This window comes from Zingiber officinale, chromosome 8A (genome assembly GCF_018446385.1).
Source record: "Zingiber officinale cultivar Zhangliang chromosome 8A, Zo_v1.1, whole genome shotgun sequence".
Taxonomy (NCBI): domain Eukaryota; kingdom Viridiplantae; phylum Streptophyta; class Magnoliopsida; order Zingiberales; family Zingiberaceae; genus Zingiber; species Zingiber officinale.
Window position 1 is genome coordinate 34,776,409 of NC_056000.1, and position 20,446 is coordinate 34,796,854.

The 20,446-nt window shown below is 36.0% G+C and overlaps 3 protein-coding genes across 5 annotated transcripts; 2 read left to right on the forward strand and 1 right to left on the reverse strand.

Moving 5' to 3' along the window:
- The first annotated feature begins 2,256 nt into the window (after positions 1-2,256).
- LOC122008422 (40S ribosomal protein S19-like) lies at positions 2,257-4,289 on the forward strand. The gene is made up of 4 exons (XM_042564150.1): positions 2,257-2,432; positions 3,447-3,537; positions 3,633-3,816; positions 4,019-4,289. The coding sequence occupies exons 1-4, from the start codon at positions 2,343-2,345 to the stop codon at positions 4,077-4,079; spliced, it is 426 nt and encodes a 141-aa protein (XP_042420084.1). The 5' UTR covers positions 2,257-2,342; the 3' UTR covers positions 4,080-4,289.
- Positions 4,290-5,672: 1,383 nt separating this feature from the next.
- Positions 5,673-8,865, reverse strand: LOC122008421 (targeting protein for Xklp2-like). 2 transcript variants are annotated; one of them, XM_042564148.1, is made up of 8 exons: positions 8,117-8,865; positions 7,846-7,897; positions 7,615-7,692; positions 6,700-6,819; positions 6,399-6,497; positions 6,245-6,304; positions 6,072-6,170; positions 5,673-5,970 (listed from the first exon to the last, which is right to left on the reverse strand). In XM_042564148.1, the coding sequence occupies exons 1-8, from the start codon at positions 8,737-8,739 to the stop codon at positions 5,767-5,769; spliced, it is 1,335 nt and encodes a 444-aa protein (XP_042420082.1). In that variant the 5' UTR covers positions 8,740-8,865; the 3' UTR covers positions 5,673-5,766. The 2 variants fall into 2 exon arrangements, with proteins under 2 accessions (XP_042420082.1, XP_042420083.1); XM_042564149.1 differs by having other exon boundaries at positions 5,751-5,970; positions 6,076-6,170.
- A 969-nt stretch (positions 8,866-9,834) lies between these two features.
- Positions 9,835-11,839, forward strand: LOC122008419 (pentatricopeptide repeat-containing protein At5g04780, mitochondrial-like). Of its 2 annotated transcripts, XM_042564147.1 has the most exons (2): positions 9,928-10,061; positions 10,175-11,839. In XM_042564147.1, exon 2 carries the CDS (start codon positions 10,187-10,189, stop codon positions 11,729-11,731), a length of 1,545 nt encoding a protein of 514 aa, XP_042420081.1. In that variant the 5' UTR covers positions 9,928-10,061; positions 10,175-10,186; the 3' UTR covers positions 11,732-11,839. The 2 variants fall into 2 exon arrangements, with proteins under 2 accessions (XP_042420080.1, XP_042420081.1); XM_042564146.1 differs by having other exon boundaries at positions 9,835-11,839.
- The last annotated feature ends 8,607 nt before the right edge of the window (positions 11,840-20,446 follow it).

Below are 20,446 nucleotides of genomic sequence, written 5' to 3' on the forward strand. Positions count from 1 at the left end.
AGGAATCCTATAATTTTGTGAGATGAATTAAGTTTAATTTCAGGATTTAGTTTAACTTTGTGTTAGTTTCAAGTTTAACTTTGGGTTCAACAAATATATATTTTTTGATAAACTTCTAGGCTATGGTGAATCACCTAAACATCATTAGAGTAATCATGCTTTCGAGGGTTTTCAAATAGTCCTATCCACTGAACTTAATACAAAAATCTTGGTCTAATTAGTTAGGATCCGTAAGGGGTAGGTTCAGTTAGTTCCACTAAGTCAAATGCACCAGGTCGAAGTCATATCTTTCTAGACATGTATAGACAGAGTTTTCCTAACTTACTATCATCCAAAACTTCACTAGTACTATTGGTCAAGTTAAACTTTTGTCCCTTTTTAGACTAGTTCTAATTACCCATCCGGGTAAGTTGTTATTTTTGGAAGTGCCAACTATTTTAGAGTCTCCCCCTGAATTTTTAGATTTAGATTTTAAGTTTTGATTTATGTTGTTTATTATAATAGACTTGATTATAGTTTGAGTTTGACTTAATTTTGTTTTTACTTGATCTAGGCTTAGTTCAATTTGCTTTATGTGGCTTCATTGGATTTGAGTTTGAGTTAATTTGTTTATTTAGTTTTAAATAGTATATTTTATTTTTAGATACGTAGTATTGGTTGAGTCCTACTCGCGTGGTTAAGTACGCTTTTGGAACCCAAGTTTTAATTTGATTTTTATTTTGGTTTACTAGGGATATAAAGATTTTGTTGGTTGAGCTAGACTTGTATCCTAGTCTGGACTTGTTGCACACAACTCTTTGTGATCCAAGTATCACGTCAAGATACTTGGATCTTGTTATGAATTTCTCTAGTAATTCTTTTAGTTCGACTATTTCACTTTTAAATATGAAATTGTCCTCCTCAAGTTTTGCAACTTGAGTTGGAATTTCAGGTTGAATCAGCTCAGTCGTTGAATTAGATTTTAATAGTTCATTAAGCATTTTATTTTCTTTTGTTAGTTCATTTATTTTATTTTCAGAGTTAGTTAATTTCTTATTTAAACATGCAATGATCTTAAAAAAAACTTTCTGCTTAAACTACGATGTATCTCATCGGAACCTTTGGAAATGAATGTGGACTCGTAGCTAGATCCGGGTTCGGACCCGTCTTGTGATTCGCTCTTCGAGTCTGGTTCGTACGCTATCAATGCAAGATAGTTGGTGTGCTTTGATTCTTCGCCGTACGATTCCTCTGCGGACGATTCCTTAATAATGAAAAAAAAAAGTAGATCCGCTACCTTAGCGGTCTCTTAATATCCCACAGATATGGAAAGAGGTAAATGCATGTACACAGGCCATAGGCACATGGTGGGGTAAACCTCAAGTCATCAGTTCCTGAGAATCGACCCTTAATCATTACATCATAGATGTCATATGTCCATCGTCTACGCTACATCCTAGGGTGGATCTCTCCCTTAATTAACATATGTAAATGTGTATAAATGAAAACGTTCATGTGTAATATACATATAGAAAATTATATTCCTCATTTTATCTCTGAATTTCATCATTAAGTTTCGTCATAGTTAAAATTAAATCGAACCAAATTAAATAAATTAAAATTGAATAAATTGATTTTTTTTTTTTCAAATTAATTGAACTGATCAAAAGTTTTAGTAAAAATGGAACAAATCAAACTAATAAAATATTGACTAATTCAATAAAAAAATAAAGTTAACTATTTTTTATCATTGATGGATTTAATCAAAATTAAATTTAAACTTTTTTAACTATGATTTTATTATAGGAAATTTTTCGGTTTAATTTTATGTATTTTAGTTTATTTGATTTAATTGAATAAGAAAATTAAAAATAAAAATTGAACAGAATTAATAGAAAAAATAGATATTTTGAAAAAAAAAATTAAATTACTGAAATAATCGAAATAAATTTTTAAATTAAATTTGTTGGATTAATTTAACTGAATTTTTCATACCCCTATAACCAAATGAATAAAAGAATAATTAAATCAAATTAATTGATGAAATCGATTCAATTCAATTTATTTAGAAAAAATACTATTATTATTTAAATTTTAACTATTTTAATTTATTTGTCTCGATTTCAATTTAAAAATAAAAAAAAAAGGACTTCTATATACCTTTTGTATATGATTGAATCCAAACGGTAGTTATAGGATCCGGATCCGAATTCTCATGGTAAGAATCCGAATCCATTCAAGTGAAATTGATACGTTGCTTTCTATATAAATGAATCCCTTGTTTCCGCTCTAGAAACCCTAGGTTTGTTCCTGATTTGTTAACGAAGTAGGCGGCGGAAGAGGAGGTGAGACTGAACAGCGGCATGGAGAACCAGGTGGCTAAGACCGTGAAGGATGTCTCGCCTCACGAGTTCGTCAAGGCCTACTCCGCCCATCTCAAGAGATCTGGCAAGGTTCGGTCCAATTTCCTTGCTTTGTTAATCTACTTCAAAGATCCTTTTTTGTGGTTCTTTTCCATATATTGATCGAGCTTCAGATATTATTCTTCGATGATTTTGATTTTGTTATACGGTAGATAAATCTTTGCCAATGCTGCGACTTTTTTTGTGTTTGATTCCTAGTTGCCTGTATGCTGATTTATGTTTTCAGAATTTGTCAATCATAATTCTGTCCATTTTATATGCTTATGTAATTATTTTCTTTTGGTCGGTTTAATGTGAGAATAGGATTTCCGACGATCTGATTGAAACAAGAAATGACTCAAAAATTCGAGTTTTAAGTGGTAAATTGACAGCAGCAAAGGTTGAGACGTTTTTAACATGTTTAAAGGAGATCAATAGGTTCTATACTTATTAAATCTATTGGATTGGAAAGTTTAAGGTCTAGAGGGTGATCAAAAAATTGTCAGTGTTTTAAAAAATAGATAGATATTGCCAGGGGATAAAAGAATTGATGATAATAATGATTAAATATGAGGTGAAGATGCTTTTACACTATTTGATTACTTTAATCAACTTCACCTTCCCTCTGAATATCCAGGTAATTCGTAATTTGGTTTCAAGTAATTTCTTAGGCTCCATCTTTAAGATATATATTCCATTACTCAAATACTAGAAAACTTGTTCTTTCTGATTATACAAATAGATAGATATTGATATGAGGTCCAGGATACTGTTATTTTCTTTTAATGTTTTGAAGTGGAGGAGTTAGAAAGTAGATGAAATAGTTTAACTGAAGAGGAAAAAAGAAAAGAGTTATTATCTTATCGAGAGGATAAGTATTTGCTGTTTTGTGTCTATTGAATGCATGTATCTTATTTCCCACTTTAAGAAGAACTGAAGAAGTAAAATAGAGGAAATGATGGAATTAATTTCTCAAAAAAAATTGATCTTTTTATTTCATTTCACTCTTATTTCCACCCATATAATGTTCTTGCTAATGTTATTTCTGTCTTGATTCCTCGATAGATTGAGCTTCCCGAGTGGACTGATATTGTAAAAACTGGGAGGTTCAAGGAGCTTGCTCCTTATGACCCAGACTGGTACTATATCAGAGCAGGTAACATGAACACGACTACATCTATGCGATTTGCCTTTCTAGTGGGAAGTTTAGTTGCCATACATTCCAGTCTCACCCTTTATCTTTTCTCACAGCTTCAATGGCCCGCAAAATTTACTTAAGGCAGGGCATTGGAGTAGGTGGCTTTCAGAAAATTTACGGAGGCCGGAAGAGGAATGGAAGTCGCCCGCCGCATTTCTGCAAGAGCAGTGGGGCAATCGCCCGCCACATATTGCAGCAACTGCAAGTGATGAATATCATTGAGATCCATCCTAAAGGGTAAGCATTTTCATGTCTGTTCTTCTCATGGCACATTTTAGCAGTCTTATATAGAAGTTAGAGCCTTCTTGAATTGTATTGTGAGCCTAAACAATGAGTTTGCTAGTTTAACAAATTGCTAGTTCCTTTTAACATCACTTTTCAATATTATTATCGTGGGGTCGAGTTCTATCATCTTAATGTGTTCTTTTATCTACTGCAGTGGAAGAAAAATCACTTCTCAGGGACAGCGGGATCTCGATCAAGTGGCTGGCCGTGTCTAGTTACTACTTTATTGGAACTCTTCCAATTAAGAAACTTTTTACTTCAGGATTTAGTATAACTTTTGTGTTTACCAAACGTCAGTAGATGATGGTTTGGATTGATTTAAACTGTTTTGGTTTTGGACAATGTCTTATTGAGAGAAATGTATGATATACTTCAAAGAATTTCTGTTAGATTGCAATAAATCTTAGTGGCACCTTATTTGCTTATTTACATGGTCTTGTACAAATTTTCTAACACACGACTCACTTGTTAATAATCGAACCTCACTTATTATTAATCAAATCTAAAATGAATCAAATTGTTTAAATATTGTTCAAGTTTGATTTAATTTCTATCAGAAGGTATGGTGTGGTGGCAAGAGTTAAGATGCATTTCCCAAACAATTAGAATTTAATTTCCACTTAGGGTACATTGATGATAATTGAACTACTTGTAAAGCTGGATGTGAGCTACCTCGCTTCCTAGATTTATTACCTAGTAGGTGGAATTTGGGGTCGGATCATCGATTTCAAGATTAGTTGGCTTATAAAATCCGGATGCCCAGTTATAAAAAAAAGTTTGATTTGGTTTCTTTGTTATGCTCTTGAGGTTGGTCCAAGTTTAATTGTAGCTTAATTTGTTTAGAGTGCTTGAGGTTCCTTACTTTGTCGACAACATGATGAGTCAAACGACTACTTGTTTTTTTTAGTGCTCTATCATTTGTTTTTTTAGTGCTCTATCATTTGTGCTCTATGGAACAAGGTGAAACAATAGATAGCGATCAATTATGAGGTTCGTTCGGTAAAAGTGCTATTTTAGACCCTTGGGCAGCACTACAAAGGTGTCAATCACAAAAAGATGTCGCTATGAGAGGATAGCTCCGGATATTGATAGGATGCTTTGCAAGATCCAAATATATGTATATTGCTTTGTGGACCAGCGTTGAAAGTGAGTAGCCATGGATAACTTGTGTCAGTGTGTCGGTATACTTGTTTATGTATATTTTGTTTATGGGTGGTTAGAGGAGTTTACCTCGTATGTCGAGGTCTGTGAGTAGTCGTGGATAACTTGTGTCAGTGTGTCGATATACTTGTTTGTGTGTTTTTTTTATGGTGGTTAGAGGAGTTTACCTCGTATGTCGAGGTAATTAACTCCTTTTTATGAGCTTATAAGTTCCTGGATCATTTTTAATATATTCCATTGATTTATTTATCTATTATCGAGTTCTCAATTCAAATTTTTTTATTGTTTAAAATTTTTATATTTTAAAATTTGTTTAGTTGATTAGTGGAATTGATATTATAAACTTATTTATTTATTTCAATAGTTTCTTTATCTATTTTACAAACTTGATAATCACAAAACAATGTTTATACATTAACAAATTAAATATGATTAAACTTATTCATTTAATTTAATACATTATTGAAGTTTATTCATTTAAATACTGAACAAACATAAATAAATTTTTATCAGAATAAATACCAAATTTATAAATATTTAGTTCATTTATAACTCTCTTATTAGATTCATGTCAAGTCTTTTTCCATGATTCTTCAAAAAAAAAAAAAAAAATCTACTTTTTAAAACATACAAAAGATCTAAGAAAATTGAAGGTCGTAGAATAATATCTATATTCAACTTTAATATTTGAGGTTGATTACATCTTTCATGAAACAACAATATCATAATACTAGAAAATTGTTAATAAAATTCATTAATGAAGACATTTTCCATTACCCTTTCCAACAGCAATTGGAAACTCCAATTGTTTCTGAGACCTATACAAACAATAATTACTACCAATTTTGAAGCGAATGTGAGAACAGGTTTGAATTCTTTCAAGGTTCCTTCAGCCGGTGAATTTGGAATCTTGGCTCCTTCGGTATTGTCCGTGCTTTCGATGATCTTTAGCGGTGCAAACAAACAAGATATAATTAAAAATTGAATGATCAAAATAGTAAAATATCAGTGCTGAGTGCATATTTTGAAAGCCAAGTGATGGATACTTGCTTCTTGGGGGCGAAAGGGCGGTCAAAGTAAGGCATGGGTTGAGCTTTTGGAACAAGTTCTTTTCGAAGTTGTCTTATTTCTTCTTCTTCTTGCAGCTAAACAGACAGCTTTAAATTTAATTATCAAGAAAATCAAATTGCAAAAGATAAAATTTCCATTTTATGTAAACCTTAAGGAGCCTTTCTCTCTCCATTTTGATTTGATCAAGGAAGCTCATGCGCTCAGCAATCTGACAAAGTGATCGACAACCCACAATTAGCTCTATGCAACAGAAAAAAAATTACCGATCAACTGTTGTTTCTATTGTGCAGCAGTGAACTTACATGGAGATCAAACTCAGCACGGTCTACAGCACGCACATCGCTGTGGAGGATAAGATCAAGTGGTTCTGTTGGTTCCTTTATTGAAGGTTTTACTGGAATCTACATTACATGAAAACTTGGTCAGTTTTAAATTCAATCTCATCAAAACAAACATCGATTGAGGAGAACTAAGAAATGAAAGTAAAGTAAATTTCACATTTAGGATACAATCAAACTCATGGCAGAACAACTAAGTTATGGCCTTCCAAGTTTGAGAAATTTCACTTAAGGGGAATGGAAAAACAAATATTTATAAGCGCACCTCGGGTTCTTCAGTAGTCCAAGGGAGCCCTTGTGCAATGTGTATGCGTTTTTTCTCCTCTTCCATGAGCATTTCCTTCACTTTCTTGAAGAACTGCTCTTCCTTGTACCTTCCCCTCTGCTGCAAGGTTATACGGAGAAAAAAAATAAAATCAAACACTGAACTAACAAATGAGGGTAAAATTGAGGAAGCACTAAATATATTGTTTTCACTATAGAATCTGGAACGGTTGCGACCCATCTCAGTTCGGGATTAAAAATTGGAAAGTTTTTATATTTGTCAGGAGGGAAACTGATTTCTCCGTGTTGTTTCGGGCAGCAATATCAGCAACAGGTCACACGTTGCACGATGACTCTAACATTCAGTAACATCTTAGTAAAAACTAAGATTAGTCTTACTTAGACCACAATGTACTTCAATCTACTCTCATCTATAAAATATCATATTCATCCAAACAAGAGCTATCCTACTGCTTGGTTGATCAAATTTGTAAGTTTGTAACAAGGTTATCCATTTGCCTAAATGATGTGTGATTCGTGCATATCCAACAGATGTATAGAAAACCAACTACAGATGATTAATGACATTCTTTCACACAAGAAGGTCCTATATATTTTAGAACAGAAGATTGTTCGCTTAAATTGAATTGTATGAAGCATGCCAGTATATTTATGACAATCAAATACAGTGTGTTGCTTGTAGACAAATGCCAAATCACAAAAAACATAGTGCCCTTCAGCATATGGAATACTTGCGAAAACTTTATCATGTATCGTATCCTTCACTTAGAGTTGTATCTATTTGTCAAGGAACTCGGTTATGCTTCATACAGTTGGGAACTTAAGAAAGTAGCATTCATTTTATTCTACTAACCTTATAAATGAACGAAACCCACGAAGGACTAGTTCTACGTACCTCTGTCCTCAACTTGAAAGGCAGTGGGGTTTTCACTTTGAGCCTCTTATTCCAGCTTCTTCTTGACGAACCATTGCTCTGCAACATAAAGATGGAAATTTACGAGAACATCAATTAGCTCAACCCCAGCATCTATAAAAAGTATGAAAATTTCATAAAAGAAGCATAGTATGCAATAAGATTCATATAGAACAAAGCAATATCGAAGAGGAATGAAGCAATGTTGAATACATTTGGCATGTTCCTTTTCCCTTCATCAGATCGATTGCTTCCACTGCTCAATCTACAAGAACAAAATTGTTAGAGCATGTACAAGTACAATTTTTCTACTTCAGATATGCCATGAAATCTTATGCAATTGCAGAAGTTTTTTACACATCAAAACTAAGTATAAGTTTGCTCTTTTTTAACAGCATAAGCTCCATATCAGTACTGAAGTTGCATGATCTTGCACAGCCTTAAAGCTATCGGGACAATTAAGATTTCATAATATTGTACTGACCTGCTATCCTCGGAAGAACCTTCTTCTGGGCAATCTCCAGTTATGCATTCCGCCGAACATGAAACGGGCGAAGGGGAGAATCCACTGGCCTTGGCTTTGGGTCGAAAGTCCATGCCGGGCAAAGCCCAATTCTTCACCTTTCTCGTGTCTTCTTCTCCTCCACCGCTCTCCCCCTCAGATTCCCTGTGAATTGAGAGCAACCTCTCGAAAGTCTTCACCAGGTACATAACCCGCCCAGCCCCGTGCGCCGGCAGGCTGCTCATGGCCTCCTCCAGTATCAATCGCCTCATGGCGTTCGCCTTCGAGCTTCCTTCCGAGCTTTTCTCCTCCACCTCGCCACCGATTCTCCTCTCCACATTTCCCCTTCTTTCCTCTTCCTCAGGGCACCTTTTCGGTTCCAAACCCTTCTGCGGAGTCAAAAAGCTCTTCTTTTTCGGAGTGACAAAGGCCTCTCTTTTCGGGGTCAACTCGATCCGCTTCGCCGGCTTCGTTGCTGGCGACCTCGAAGACGGTCTCCGGCGAGGTGTGGATAGTAGGAGATTGGGGTCGACGTTCTCCGAGAGCTTCCGGAATCCAGCTTCTTGGCGTCTGGGAGCTTGGGATCGCCTTGCGGAGGTCGCCATGACCGCGATTTCTCACTCAGAATTCAATCGATCGCGGGCAGATAAGGATCGAAGAGGAGGAGGAAGAGGTATAAAGTGGGGATTTGGAACTCGAACGTTGATGGATTAGGGAGAGGGGAAGGCGCAACGGCTAGTTTTTCTCATAGTGGGCGCTGGTTGCAATAAATAGCAAACAAATAATTAGCACCATAATGATTGCATTATCGGTTTATTTAACCATTAAATGCTGATGGAAAGGTTAATTACATTCCGGTTTATTATTTCGTTTCTTTCAATTTATAGTTTACCAAATTATTTAAATTTTGTTTGAACAAAGCAATTTCGCCTTGAAAACATAAAAAACTCTCTTATTTTAATTTTTTATTTTATAAACATCTTTTTTATTAAGATTTTTTTATAGTATATAGAGAGAGTTATGATTCAAGCAAATGAATAGAAGATGAAAATTACGAAAATAAGAATGTGAAAATGAATGTGTAATATACAAAAATGAATATGATAAAAAATAAGAATATTAAGATGGTACAAATATATATTTAAATAGTCAACTAATACTCTAGTTAGATAATGTTAAACTATGAAAAATATTTAAAAAATACGAAGATAAAAATTAATTAATAATAATTAAATTAAATTTAATTAAATATAGATGATGATATGCTAAGGGATAAAGTTTGATGATATTAAAAGGAAGATCTAATTCAAATATAGATGACATGATCCGTACTTTAAATTTAAATTAAAAAAATGAATAAAGTTATTATTATCAAGTAATAAAATATCTTAGTTAATAAATTAATTACTAATTCGAAGAATTATAATTTCAATAAGCACTCTTACCTTAATCAATTAATAAAAAAAAAATCTTGTCTTTTTTTTCTTAGCTATACTTAGATATGTCATAGGCAATTATTATGATGCATATATAGTATGAGATGCTTGATGTTGTTGTTGTTTTTTCGCCCTTTTTACCACTAATTTTTTATTTAAATTTAAACTTAATTATGATTTGGGCTTGAGGGTAAAATATAATTCCTGAACATTTAGAGGGGCAAAGTGAAACTTTCTCTAATTACAATTTACAATTCGATGTAATGCTAATCCACCGCAAAAGCAGAGAGCGAGAATGCTGATCTCCAAACGCTGGAGATTGCGATCTATCAACCCTAAATTCCATGGTTTTCTCCCCAAAACTGGATTTTTACCAGAAATCTCAAGCAAGGGATTGGGAATAGTTTCCTGCAGCAGCGGCTACTTCGGCGGATCCTCCAACATCCGGCGACTCCTTCAAATATGCGCAAGGGATCGACTGATCAGAGAAGGCAAGTGTTGTCATGGTTTAGCACTTCAATCTGGTTTGCTCGTAGATGTTCTTACTTGCAACATTTTGATCAACTTTTACTCCAAATGTGGTATCGTCGATATGGCTCGTCAGGTGTTTGATAGGATGCCCCAACGAAGTATGGTCACTTGGAATACCATGATTGCCGCACATTCCCAACAGGGAGAGGGCACAGAGGCTCTCAACGTTTTCTTGCAGATGCGTCGAGAAGGCACGTTGCCGAGTGAGTTCACATTATCGAGTGTGATTTGCGCCTGTGCTGCTAGTTCTGCTATTGCAGAAAGCCAACAGTTGCATGCTTTGGCCCTTAAAGTTGCAATGGATTCCAATGTGTATGTCTGCACTGCAGTGGTTGATGTCTATGCTAAGTGCGGGATGATCCGTGACGCCCAGTTTGTTTTCAATGCAATGACCGAAAGATCATCTGTCACATGGAGTTCTATGGTTGCAGGCTATGTGCAGAATAGTCTTTTCGAGGAAGCGATTTCGTTTTTTGGTTTCTCTGTTAAGAAGGGAGTGCAGTTGACAAAGTTCACACTTTCTGCCGTGCTTTGTGCATGTGCTAGTCTTGCAGCAATTACAGAAGGAACACAGCTCCATGCAATTGTAGTTAGAGCTGGTTTTGGCTCTAACCTCTTTGTGGCTAGCTCTCTCATCGATTTCTACTCAAAATGTGGTTGCATAAGCGATGCCTACTTAGTATTTGGTCATATTGAAGAAAAGAATCTCATACTGTGGAATGCGATGATAACAGGATTTTCCAAACATGCCCGACCTTGTGAAGCCATGATACTGTTTGAGAAAATGCAGCAACTAGGCCTGCAGCCGAATGAAGTTACTTATATATCTGTTCTGTCTGCGTGCAGTCACATGGGTTTAGTCAAAAATGGCCGTGGCTATTTTGATCTTTTGTTGAAAGGTAATGCAGTTCGACCTAATGTCCTTCACTATTCTTGCATGGTCGATGTTCTTGGCCGGGCTGGGAAGATTAATGAAGCTTGGGAATTGATTAGTAGTATGCCATTCAGGGCTATTCCATCCATGTGGGGATCCCTGCTTAATTCATGTCGTGTGCATGGTAATATTGAATTGGGAAGAGTCGCTGCTCAGCATCTTTTTGAGCTTGAACCTGATAACGCAGCAAATCTTGTTTTGCTTTCTAACATATATGCTGCAAACAAACAATGGGGAGGAGTTTCCACAGCCCGGAAGCTTTTGAAGGATAGCAGTGCAAAAAAGGAAATAGGGAAGAGTTGGATAAATGCTAAAGGAAAGGTTCACATATTCATCGTTGGGGAGAACCACCATCCAAGAATAGCTGAGGTTTATGCTAAACTCGAGGACCTTAGGAATGAGATTGATCGGCTAGAATACAAACTTGAGGTTAAATATGATCTTCATGATGTTGAGGCAGATCAAAAGGAGAAGTTATTAAGATATCACAGTGAGAGATTGGCACTTGGTTTTGGGCTTATTGAGTTGCCCAGTGGAATCCCAATCAGGATATACAAGAATCTTAGAGTTTGTGGCGATTGTCATTTGTTTCTTAAAATAGTTTCAAAGATCACTGGTAGGGAAATCATTGCTCGAGACACAAATCGGTTTCACCATTTTAATGGTGGAAATTGCTCCTGTGGTGATTTCTGGTAGAAAAGTCCTGTCTAAAGTTTGTTCTGTAATCCCCACAGCTTCTAATTGTTGAAATGTATACTGAAAGCCTAAGCTTTGTAAACATTTATTATGAATAAAGAATCACATTTGGTCTAATTATCTACATTTGTTTGTAGTTGTTCATTTAATTTATATTGTAGATAACATAGTATGTGGTGTCACATACAGAAGATGATGTTATCAGTACCTTATAAATTATAAACAGTAGCTCACAACCAAAATGGAAAAGGAACAAACCATTAGAAGGTCGTAGTGTAATTAGATATTAGTTTATCTTGACTATATAATTACACTAGTACACTCAGAGTGTATTGAGTAGGACCATTTGAGGTCGTTTCTTTTATACTGACTTTATAAAGGAACAAAGACCTCAGTTATTATGGAAGTGTGTGCTCTTAATCCTAATATAATAACAAGCACATATATTTGATATTTATTTCTTTAATTTATCAATGGGTGAGATTTAGTTCGTTGAATCAATAAACCCGATAAGTTGGGAAATTGTATTACTTATAGTGTGTGTTGTTGATTATAGAAGGAAACTGTGTCCTAGAGATACTAGGTTGATAATGTCCTCAAGAGGAGCTCATAAAGATTGTCATGTTAAACCCTGCGGGTGGACTTAGTCCGACATGACAATAAGGTTGAGTGGTACTACTTGGACTTAGATATTAATTAAATGAGTTGTCAGTAACTCACTTAATTAGTGGACATTCGATATCTTAAACACAGGGAGACTAACACACTCATAATAAGAAGGAGCCCAAAAATGTAATTTGGGATTGGTGCGGTAGTTCAATGATAGTTCTCTAGTGGAATGAATTATCATTGATAAAATTAAGTTGTGTGTTCGGGGCGAATACGGGATGCTTAATTTTATCGGGAGACCAAAACCAATTCCTCCTCTCGGTCCCTATCGTAGCCTCTTATTTATAGAGTTCTATACCCACCTATACCCACCTTCTATACCCACCAATAAGGGGCCGGCCAAGCTAGCTTGGGAACCAAGCTAGGGCCGGCCTAGGTATATTATTGGGTGGCCGGCCCTAGCTTGAACCCAAGCTAGTAGGGCCGGCCAAAATAAATTAAAAAAGAAATTTAATTTTAATTTTTATTATAGTGTGAAAGATATAATTTAAAGAGAATTAGAATTAAATATCTCTCTTAAAAGATTTACAAAAGATTAAAGAAAGAGATTAGATCTCTTTCCTTATTTGTAGATTGGAGAGATGTTTTATTTTCTCTTTAAAATTATTCACATGTTAATAAAATTAAAATTATAGATATTTCCTTTTATTAACCATGAAGAGATTTTAAAGAGAAATTTTATTTTTTAAAATTTCCGGAAACAAATTAGGAAGTTTTAATTGTTGATTAAAACTTGTCCTCTTTTGTTTTCCAATGATATGGCCGGCCACTTGAAATTGATTTGGAAATTTTATTTTATTTCTCTCAATTAAATCAAGTCAAGGAAATTAAGGAAAATTTATTGTAATTAAATTTCCTAATTTACCTAGGTCAAGGAATATAAAAGAAGGGGTGAGGGTGCCTTCACAAGAGACAACCTCTATTGTTTTCTCTTCCTTTTTCCTTGGTGTTGTGGCCGGCCATTACCCTCTCCCTCTCTTCCTCTTGTGGTGGCCGAATACTTCATCTTTCTTGGAGTTCTTGTGGTGGCCGGATACTACTTGGAGAAGAAGAAGAAGAAGGAGAGAAAGTTAGCATCTCTTGGAGCTTGGTTAGTATTTTGATTTTCTTCTTTGGTAAAGTTCTTCCTTTGTGGCCGAACCTTGCTGGGAGGAGAAGAAGGTGGTTGGTGGTTTCTCATCTCGGTAGATCGTTGCCCACACAACGTCCGAGGTTAGAAGAGGAATACGGTAGAAGATCAAGAGGTTTTTCTACAAGGTATAACTAGTAATTTTTATTTCCGCATCATGCTAGTTATTTATGGAAATAATACCAAATACAAGAGGCTTACGTTCTAGTATTTCGAATATGTTTTTTCGAAGTTGTGTTCTTTTGTTTCTTTCTTTTCCTTGTGATTTGATTGTTCTCTTTGGTTAACCTAAAGTTATTTTAGGAAATTAAATATTAGCTTTCTATTAAAGGTTTTGTCTAGTCGGTGGTGGTTGCTCCCATATCCAAGAAGGTCATGTGCCTCGCCACGTCAGTACTGGGAACCTTTTATGGAAATTAATATTTAATGGAATTAATAACTTAAGGAGACTTGGGTCGAACGTGTTAAGTTCCGCAGGAGATCCAAGTCAAAACCTAAAAGAACAAATAGATTAAGTTTTGGATCAAACGTGTTAAGTTCCGCAGGCGATCCAAAATTTAATTTAAAAGAACACATGGTAGCTAGGAAAAGGTTCAGACCTTTGTACAAAATTTTTGTACAGTGGAACCTATAGGTTTTCCGAGTAGCAACCAACAATTGGTATCAGAGCTAGGGTTTTGCCTCTGTGTATTTGGTATTTAGTTTTAATTATGCACATGTCATACATAATTTAGGCAGGATAATAGTAGGATGTGCTAACTTTGTGGATGCAGGATCCAACTATTATGGCTTTTAGTTAATTATGTGTGATTGGACCCTTGGACATGTCAAGGGCAATTTATATGTGTGTGCATGATTGTATTAAAATACAGCAGGAGTCGTATTTAGTTTTATTAGGATTTTATTTTTGATCTAGATACATGTACATTCCTTTTATGGAATATAGGATCAAAATGTAAAATTCTATTTATGTCATGGATCGAATCTTGCAAAGCGTGGAACCTTCTAAGGACCAGAGGCGCAGCGGAACTAGGAGCAAGATGGATGCGACAGCTAGACCCGGTGGCGGTGGCCAAATTTGGCAGCAGCTTGGGATGACAACACACGGAGGACAATTAGAGATAAAAGCCATAATAGTTGAAAATTAAATTTTCTATTTATTGCTTTTATATTGTGTGTGCATGTTAGTTTACAAGTTTAAGTAGGCTAGCATAGTTAAAATTCCTCATTTATAAATAACTAAGTGGGAGAGGGATTTTTAAATAAATCTCATGGTCTCCATTACTGGTTTGTAAGTGATGCAAACAAGCTTGCGCGTTGGCTCTGAGTGCCTTCCTCCATAACGGATGAGCTTGTTTGCGGATCACTAGAACAGACTTCCATTTTTGGATGACTATAGGAAGTTAATTAAGAGCGTGTGATCTTCCCCAACGGAAGGGGCATAATCTTATTAATGGACTTAGTGTCAAGTAATGGTATACACTTAGACACATCTAATGGTATCCTCCCTAACGGAGTCACTGCTATTATTTGTGTGACCAAATGATACCAACTATTAATTTTATTTGTCAAAAAGTTAGGTTGACAAGATAATAAAATTAATGGGTTAAAACCCTCCTTTTACAAATGTTAAATTTGTATACGTCCACACTAACGTGGCATACAAAATTCACGGTGTTATGAGGTGTTGGTTAATTTAAAATAGTATTGTTTGAGGAATCAATATTATTCTAAATTTAGAGTTCTGACCAAAAGTTATTTGTGATTCTTAGGATGTCTTTCAACCCACTGTCCATCATACTTCAACAGAATAGACTTACTGGACCAAACTACATAGATTGGAAAAGAAACCTGGACATTGTTCTTACTGCTGAAAGCTATAAATATGTGAACATTGCCCTGATGCACCCATGGTGAATCTACCCAAGAGGAGATTGAATATCATAGGAAATGGGTAAGCGGATGAGATGGCGCGGTGTTACATTTTGGCTTCAATGTCAAATGTATCAGCATCAAGATTTACCAATAGCCTATGATATTATGAACAATCTCAAGGAACTCTTTGGTCATCAGGATAGGGCTTCTAGGCAAGAAGCCATGAGAAAGATAATGACAGCCACCATGCAAGAGGGTACTCCTGTAAGGGATCATATCCTAAAGATGATGGCTTATCTGAACGAGATACAGATCCTTGGAGGAGAAATTGATGGGGAAACCCGGATCGATATGATCCTCCAAACGCTACCTAGAAGTTTTGAGCTTTGAACTATAATATGAATAAGAGGGTTTATTCATTAGCGGAACTGCTGACAAGCAGCAGAAGGATTATTTCGACACAATGCTCAAATTCACTATGTTGAAAATGGTTCTACTTCTAAACCGAAGGAAAGAAGAAGAAGAAACAAGTGGTTCAAGAAAGAAAGTGAATAAATCTCAGTACAGGATTTAAAGTGGAATGAAGAAGTCAAGGGCAAGTGCTTCATCCGTAAGCGGGACATTGGAAGGCGGATTGTCCTCGTAGGAACCAAAACAAAGGTATATCTCATACTCTAGTTGTTGAAACATGTTTAGCGGTGTTATCTACCAAGACCTGGTGTGTAGATACGGAGCCATTGATCATTTCCTTGCAAGGGTTCCAGGAAACCCGACGACTATCTGAAGGAGAAATTACCGTTTACATGGGCAATGCTACTAAGGTGGCAGCTATTGCGATGGGAGACGTCTACTTATCTTTTAGTAGAAATAGGAATTTGGTTTTAAGAAATTGTCTTTATGTACCCAGCTTTAGAAAGAATTTAATTTCGGTTTCTAAACTGTTTATAGATGGATATTCGGTTTCTTTTAGTAACGATGTAGTTATTAAAAGAAATAAAGTGATTATCTGTTCTGGTGCATTAGTTGGCAATTTGTATATTTTAAATCCAATTTCTTCCACAAAGCAAAACATGGAAATTTATAACTCATCTTCTAATTCTAATAAGAGAAAAGAACCTTCAGAAATGAACCAAGCATATCTTTGGCATCTAAGACTTGGTCATATTAATTTAAGTAGGATTCAGAGGCTTATAGCCGATGGACTTTTGAGTTCATTAGAGTTGGAAAATTTTCCAACTTGTGAATCTTGCTTAGAAGGTAAAATGACCAAGAGGCCGTTCAAGGCCAAGGGGTATAGAGCCAAAGAAGTGTTAGAGTTGGTTCACTCTGATTTGTGTGGTCCTATGTCTGTCCAGGCAAGAGGAGGTTTTGAATATTTTGTCTCTTTCATAGACGATTATTCAAGATATGGATACATTTACCTAATGCGCCGCAAGTCCGAGTGCTTTGACAAGTTCAAAGAATACAAGGCTGATGTTTAGAATCGATTATGTATAAGTATCAAGACACTACGATCAGATCGTGGTGGCGAATATCTCTTGGGAGAGTTTAGGAATTACTTATCAGAGGTCGGGATTCAATCCCAATTATCTGCACCTGGAACACCCCAACAGAATGGTGTAGCAGAACGAAGGAATAGGACTCTTATGGAGATGGTTAGATGAGTTATTCAGAATTACCAAATTCGTTTTGGGGATCTGCTCTGGAAACAGCAGTGTATGTTCTAAACTTAGTACCTTCTAAATCAGTTTCTTCTACTCCCATAGAATTGTGGAATGGGTGAAAACCCAGTCTAAGACATATTCGAATTTGGGGTAGTCCAGCACATGTGCTGAAACCAGATGCTGATAAGTTAGAATCAGAAGTTCGTGTGTTTGTAGGATATCCCAAAGGAACGAAGGTGGTTTATTTTATAGTCCTAAAGACGGAAGGTCATTGTTAGCACCAATGCCCGCTTTTAGAAGAATACTATATAATGGATCACAAGCCCGAGTAAAGTTGTTTTAGAAGAACTTAGAGAGGACATGTCTACTTCAGTACCAGGACAAGATGAAGTACCACAAGAGACCGCAACACGTGTCACACATGATACACAACCATACATGCCTCGTCGTAGTGGGAGGGTTGTGAAGCACTGAAAGATTCATGTTTTGGGAGAGTCTTGGACTTGATCCGGGTAAACATGAACCTGATCCCCGATCATATGATGAAGCACTCCAAGATATAGATGCAGATCTTGGCAAAAGGCAATGAATTCGAAATAGAGTCCATGTACTCTAATAAGGTTTGGGAGCTTGTAGAACCACCTGATGGTGTAAAAGCCGTTGGATGCAAGTGGATCTACAAAAGGAAAAGAGGGACAGACGGGAAGGTAGAAACCTTCAAAGCTAGGCTTGTTGCAAAAGGGTACACTCAAAAAGAGGGAATCGATTATGAGGAGACCTTTTCACCGGTAGCCATGCTTAAGTCTATCCGGATACTCTTATCCATTGCTGCTCATATGGATTATGAGATTTGGCAAATGGATGTCAAGACAGCTTTCCTTAATGGAAGTCTTGAAGAGAACATCCATATGAAGCAACCAGAAGGGTTCATTGAAAAAGGCAAAGAGCATCTAGTGTGCAAGCTCAATCGGTCCATTTATGGACTGAAGTAAGCTTCAAGGTCTTGGAACATCCGGTTTAATGAAGTAATCCAGTCATATGGATTTATTCAAAGTCCGGATGAGTCTTGTGTATATAAGAAGTGTAACGGAAACGTGGTGGTATTTCTTGTATTATACGTAGATGATATTTTGTTAATTGGCAACAATGTCAAGGTATTATCAGACGTAAGGGTATGGTTGTCCAAACAATTTGATATGAAGGACTTAGGAGAATGTGCACACATTCTTGGGATCAAAGTTATAAGGGATCGTAAGAAAAGAATGTTGTGTCTATCCCAAGCTTCATATATAGATACAATCCTTGCTCGTTTTAGCATGCATGATTCCAAGAAAGGTTTCTTACCTTTTAGACATGGAGTAGCTCTATCTAAAGAGATGTCTCCAAAGACATCAAAAGAGATAGAGGACATGAAAGCAGTTCCTTATGCTTCGGTGTAGGAAGCCTAATGTATGCAATGCTATACGAGACCGATATCTTTCTTAGTGGGCATGGTCACAGATATCGAGTAACCTCGACAAGGACATTGGACTGCGGTAAAGCATATATTGAAGTACCGAGAAGGACTAGAGATTATATGCTAGTTTACCAAGACGATCTGCTCCCGTGGGTTACACGGATTTGATTTCCAATCGGATAGGGATAACATGAAGTCTACATCGGGCTATGTGTTTACTTTAGAGGTGGAGCCATTTCATGGAGGAGTGTTAAGCAGAAATGCGTTTCGGACTCAACCATGGAAGCTGAGTATGTAGCAGCCTCTGAGGCAGCTAAAGAAGCAGTATGGCTCAGGAACTTTCTAATGGACTTAGATGTGATTCCTGGTTTGCCCAAGATCATCACAATTTATTGTGATAATAGCGGTGCAGTTGCAAACTCGAAGGAACCACGAGCTCATAAGGCGAGTAAACATATAGAGCGCAAGTACCACCTGATACGAGATATCGTGAAGCGAGGAGAAGTTGTCATCGCCAAGATTGCATCAGCGGATAACCTGGCAGATCCTTTCACTAAGGCCCTTCCGGCGAAAGCTTTCGATCGGCATGTGAAAGGAATGAGAATCAGATGTATGGTAGAAGATATGGCAGCTTAGTCATTAGTATAAGTGGGAGATTGTTGGAATGTATACTGAAAGCCTAAGCTTTGTAAACATTTATTATGAATAAAGAATCACATTTGGTCTAATTATCTACATTTGTTTGTAGTTGTTCATTTAATTTATATTGTAGATAACATAGTATGTGGTGTCACATACAGAAGATGATGTTATCAGTACCTTATAAATTATAAACAGTAGCTCACGACCAAAATGGAAAAGGAACAAACCATTAGAAGGTCGTAGTGTAATTAGATATTAGTTTATCTTGACTATATAATTACACTAGTACACTCAGAGTGTATTGAGTAGGACCATTTGAGGTCGTTTCTTTTATACTGACTTTATAAAGGAACAAAGACCTCAGTTATTATGGAAGTGTGTGCTCTTAATCCTAATATAATAACAAGCACATATATTTGATATTTATTTCTTTAATTTATCAATGGGTGAGATTTAGTTCGTTGAATTAATAAACCCGATAAGTTGGGAAATGATATTACTTATAGTGTGTGTTGTTGATTATAGAAGGAAACGCGTGTCCTAGAGATACTAGGTTGATAATGTCCTCAAGAGGAGCTCATAAAGATTGTCATGTTAAACCCTGCAGGTGGACTTAGTCCGACATGACAATAAGGTTGAGTGGTACTACTCTTGGACTTAGATATTAATTAAATGAGTTGTCGGAACTCACTTAATTAGTGGACATTCGATATCTTAAACACAGGAGACTAACACACTCATAATAAGAAGGAGCCCAAAATGTAATTTGGGATTGGTGCGGTAGTTCAATGATAGTTCTCTAGTGGAATGAATTATCATTGATAAAATTAAGTTGTGTGTTCGAATACGGGATGCTTAATTTTATCGGAGACCAAAACCAATTCCTCCTCTCGGTCCCTATCGTAGCCTCTTATTTATAGAGTTCTATACCCACCTATACCCACCTTCTATACCCACTGATAAGGGGTCGGCCAAGCTAGCTTGGGAACCAAGCTAGGGCCGGCCTAGGTATATTGGGTGGCTAGCTTGAACCCAAGCTAGTAGGGCCGGCCAAAATAAATTAAAAAAGAAATTTAATTTTAATTTTTATTATAGTGTGAAAGATATAATTTAAAGAGAATTAGAATTAAATATCTCTCTTAAAAGATTTACAAAAGATTAAATAAAGAGATTAGATCTCTTTCCTTATTTGTAGATTGGAGAGATGTTTTATTTTCTCTTTAAAATTATTCACATGTTAATAAAATTAAAATTATAGATATTTCCTTTTATTAACCATG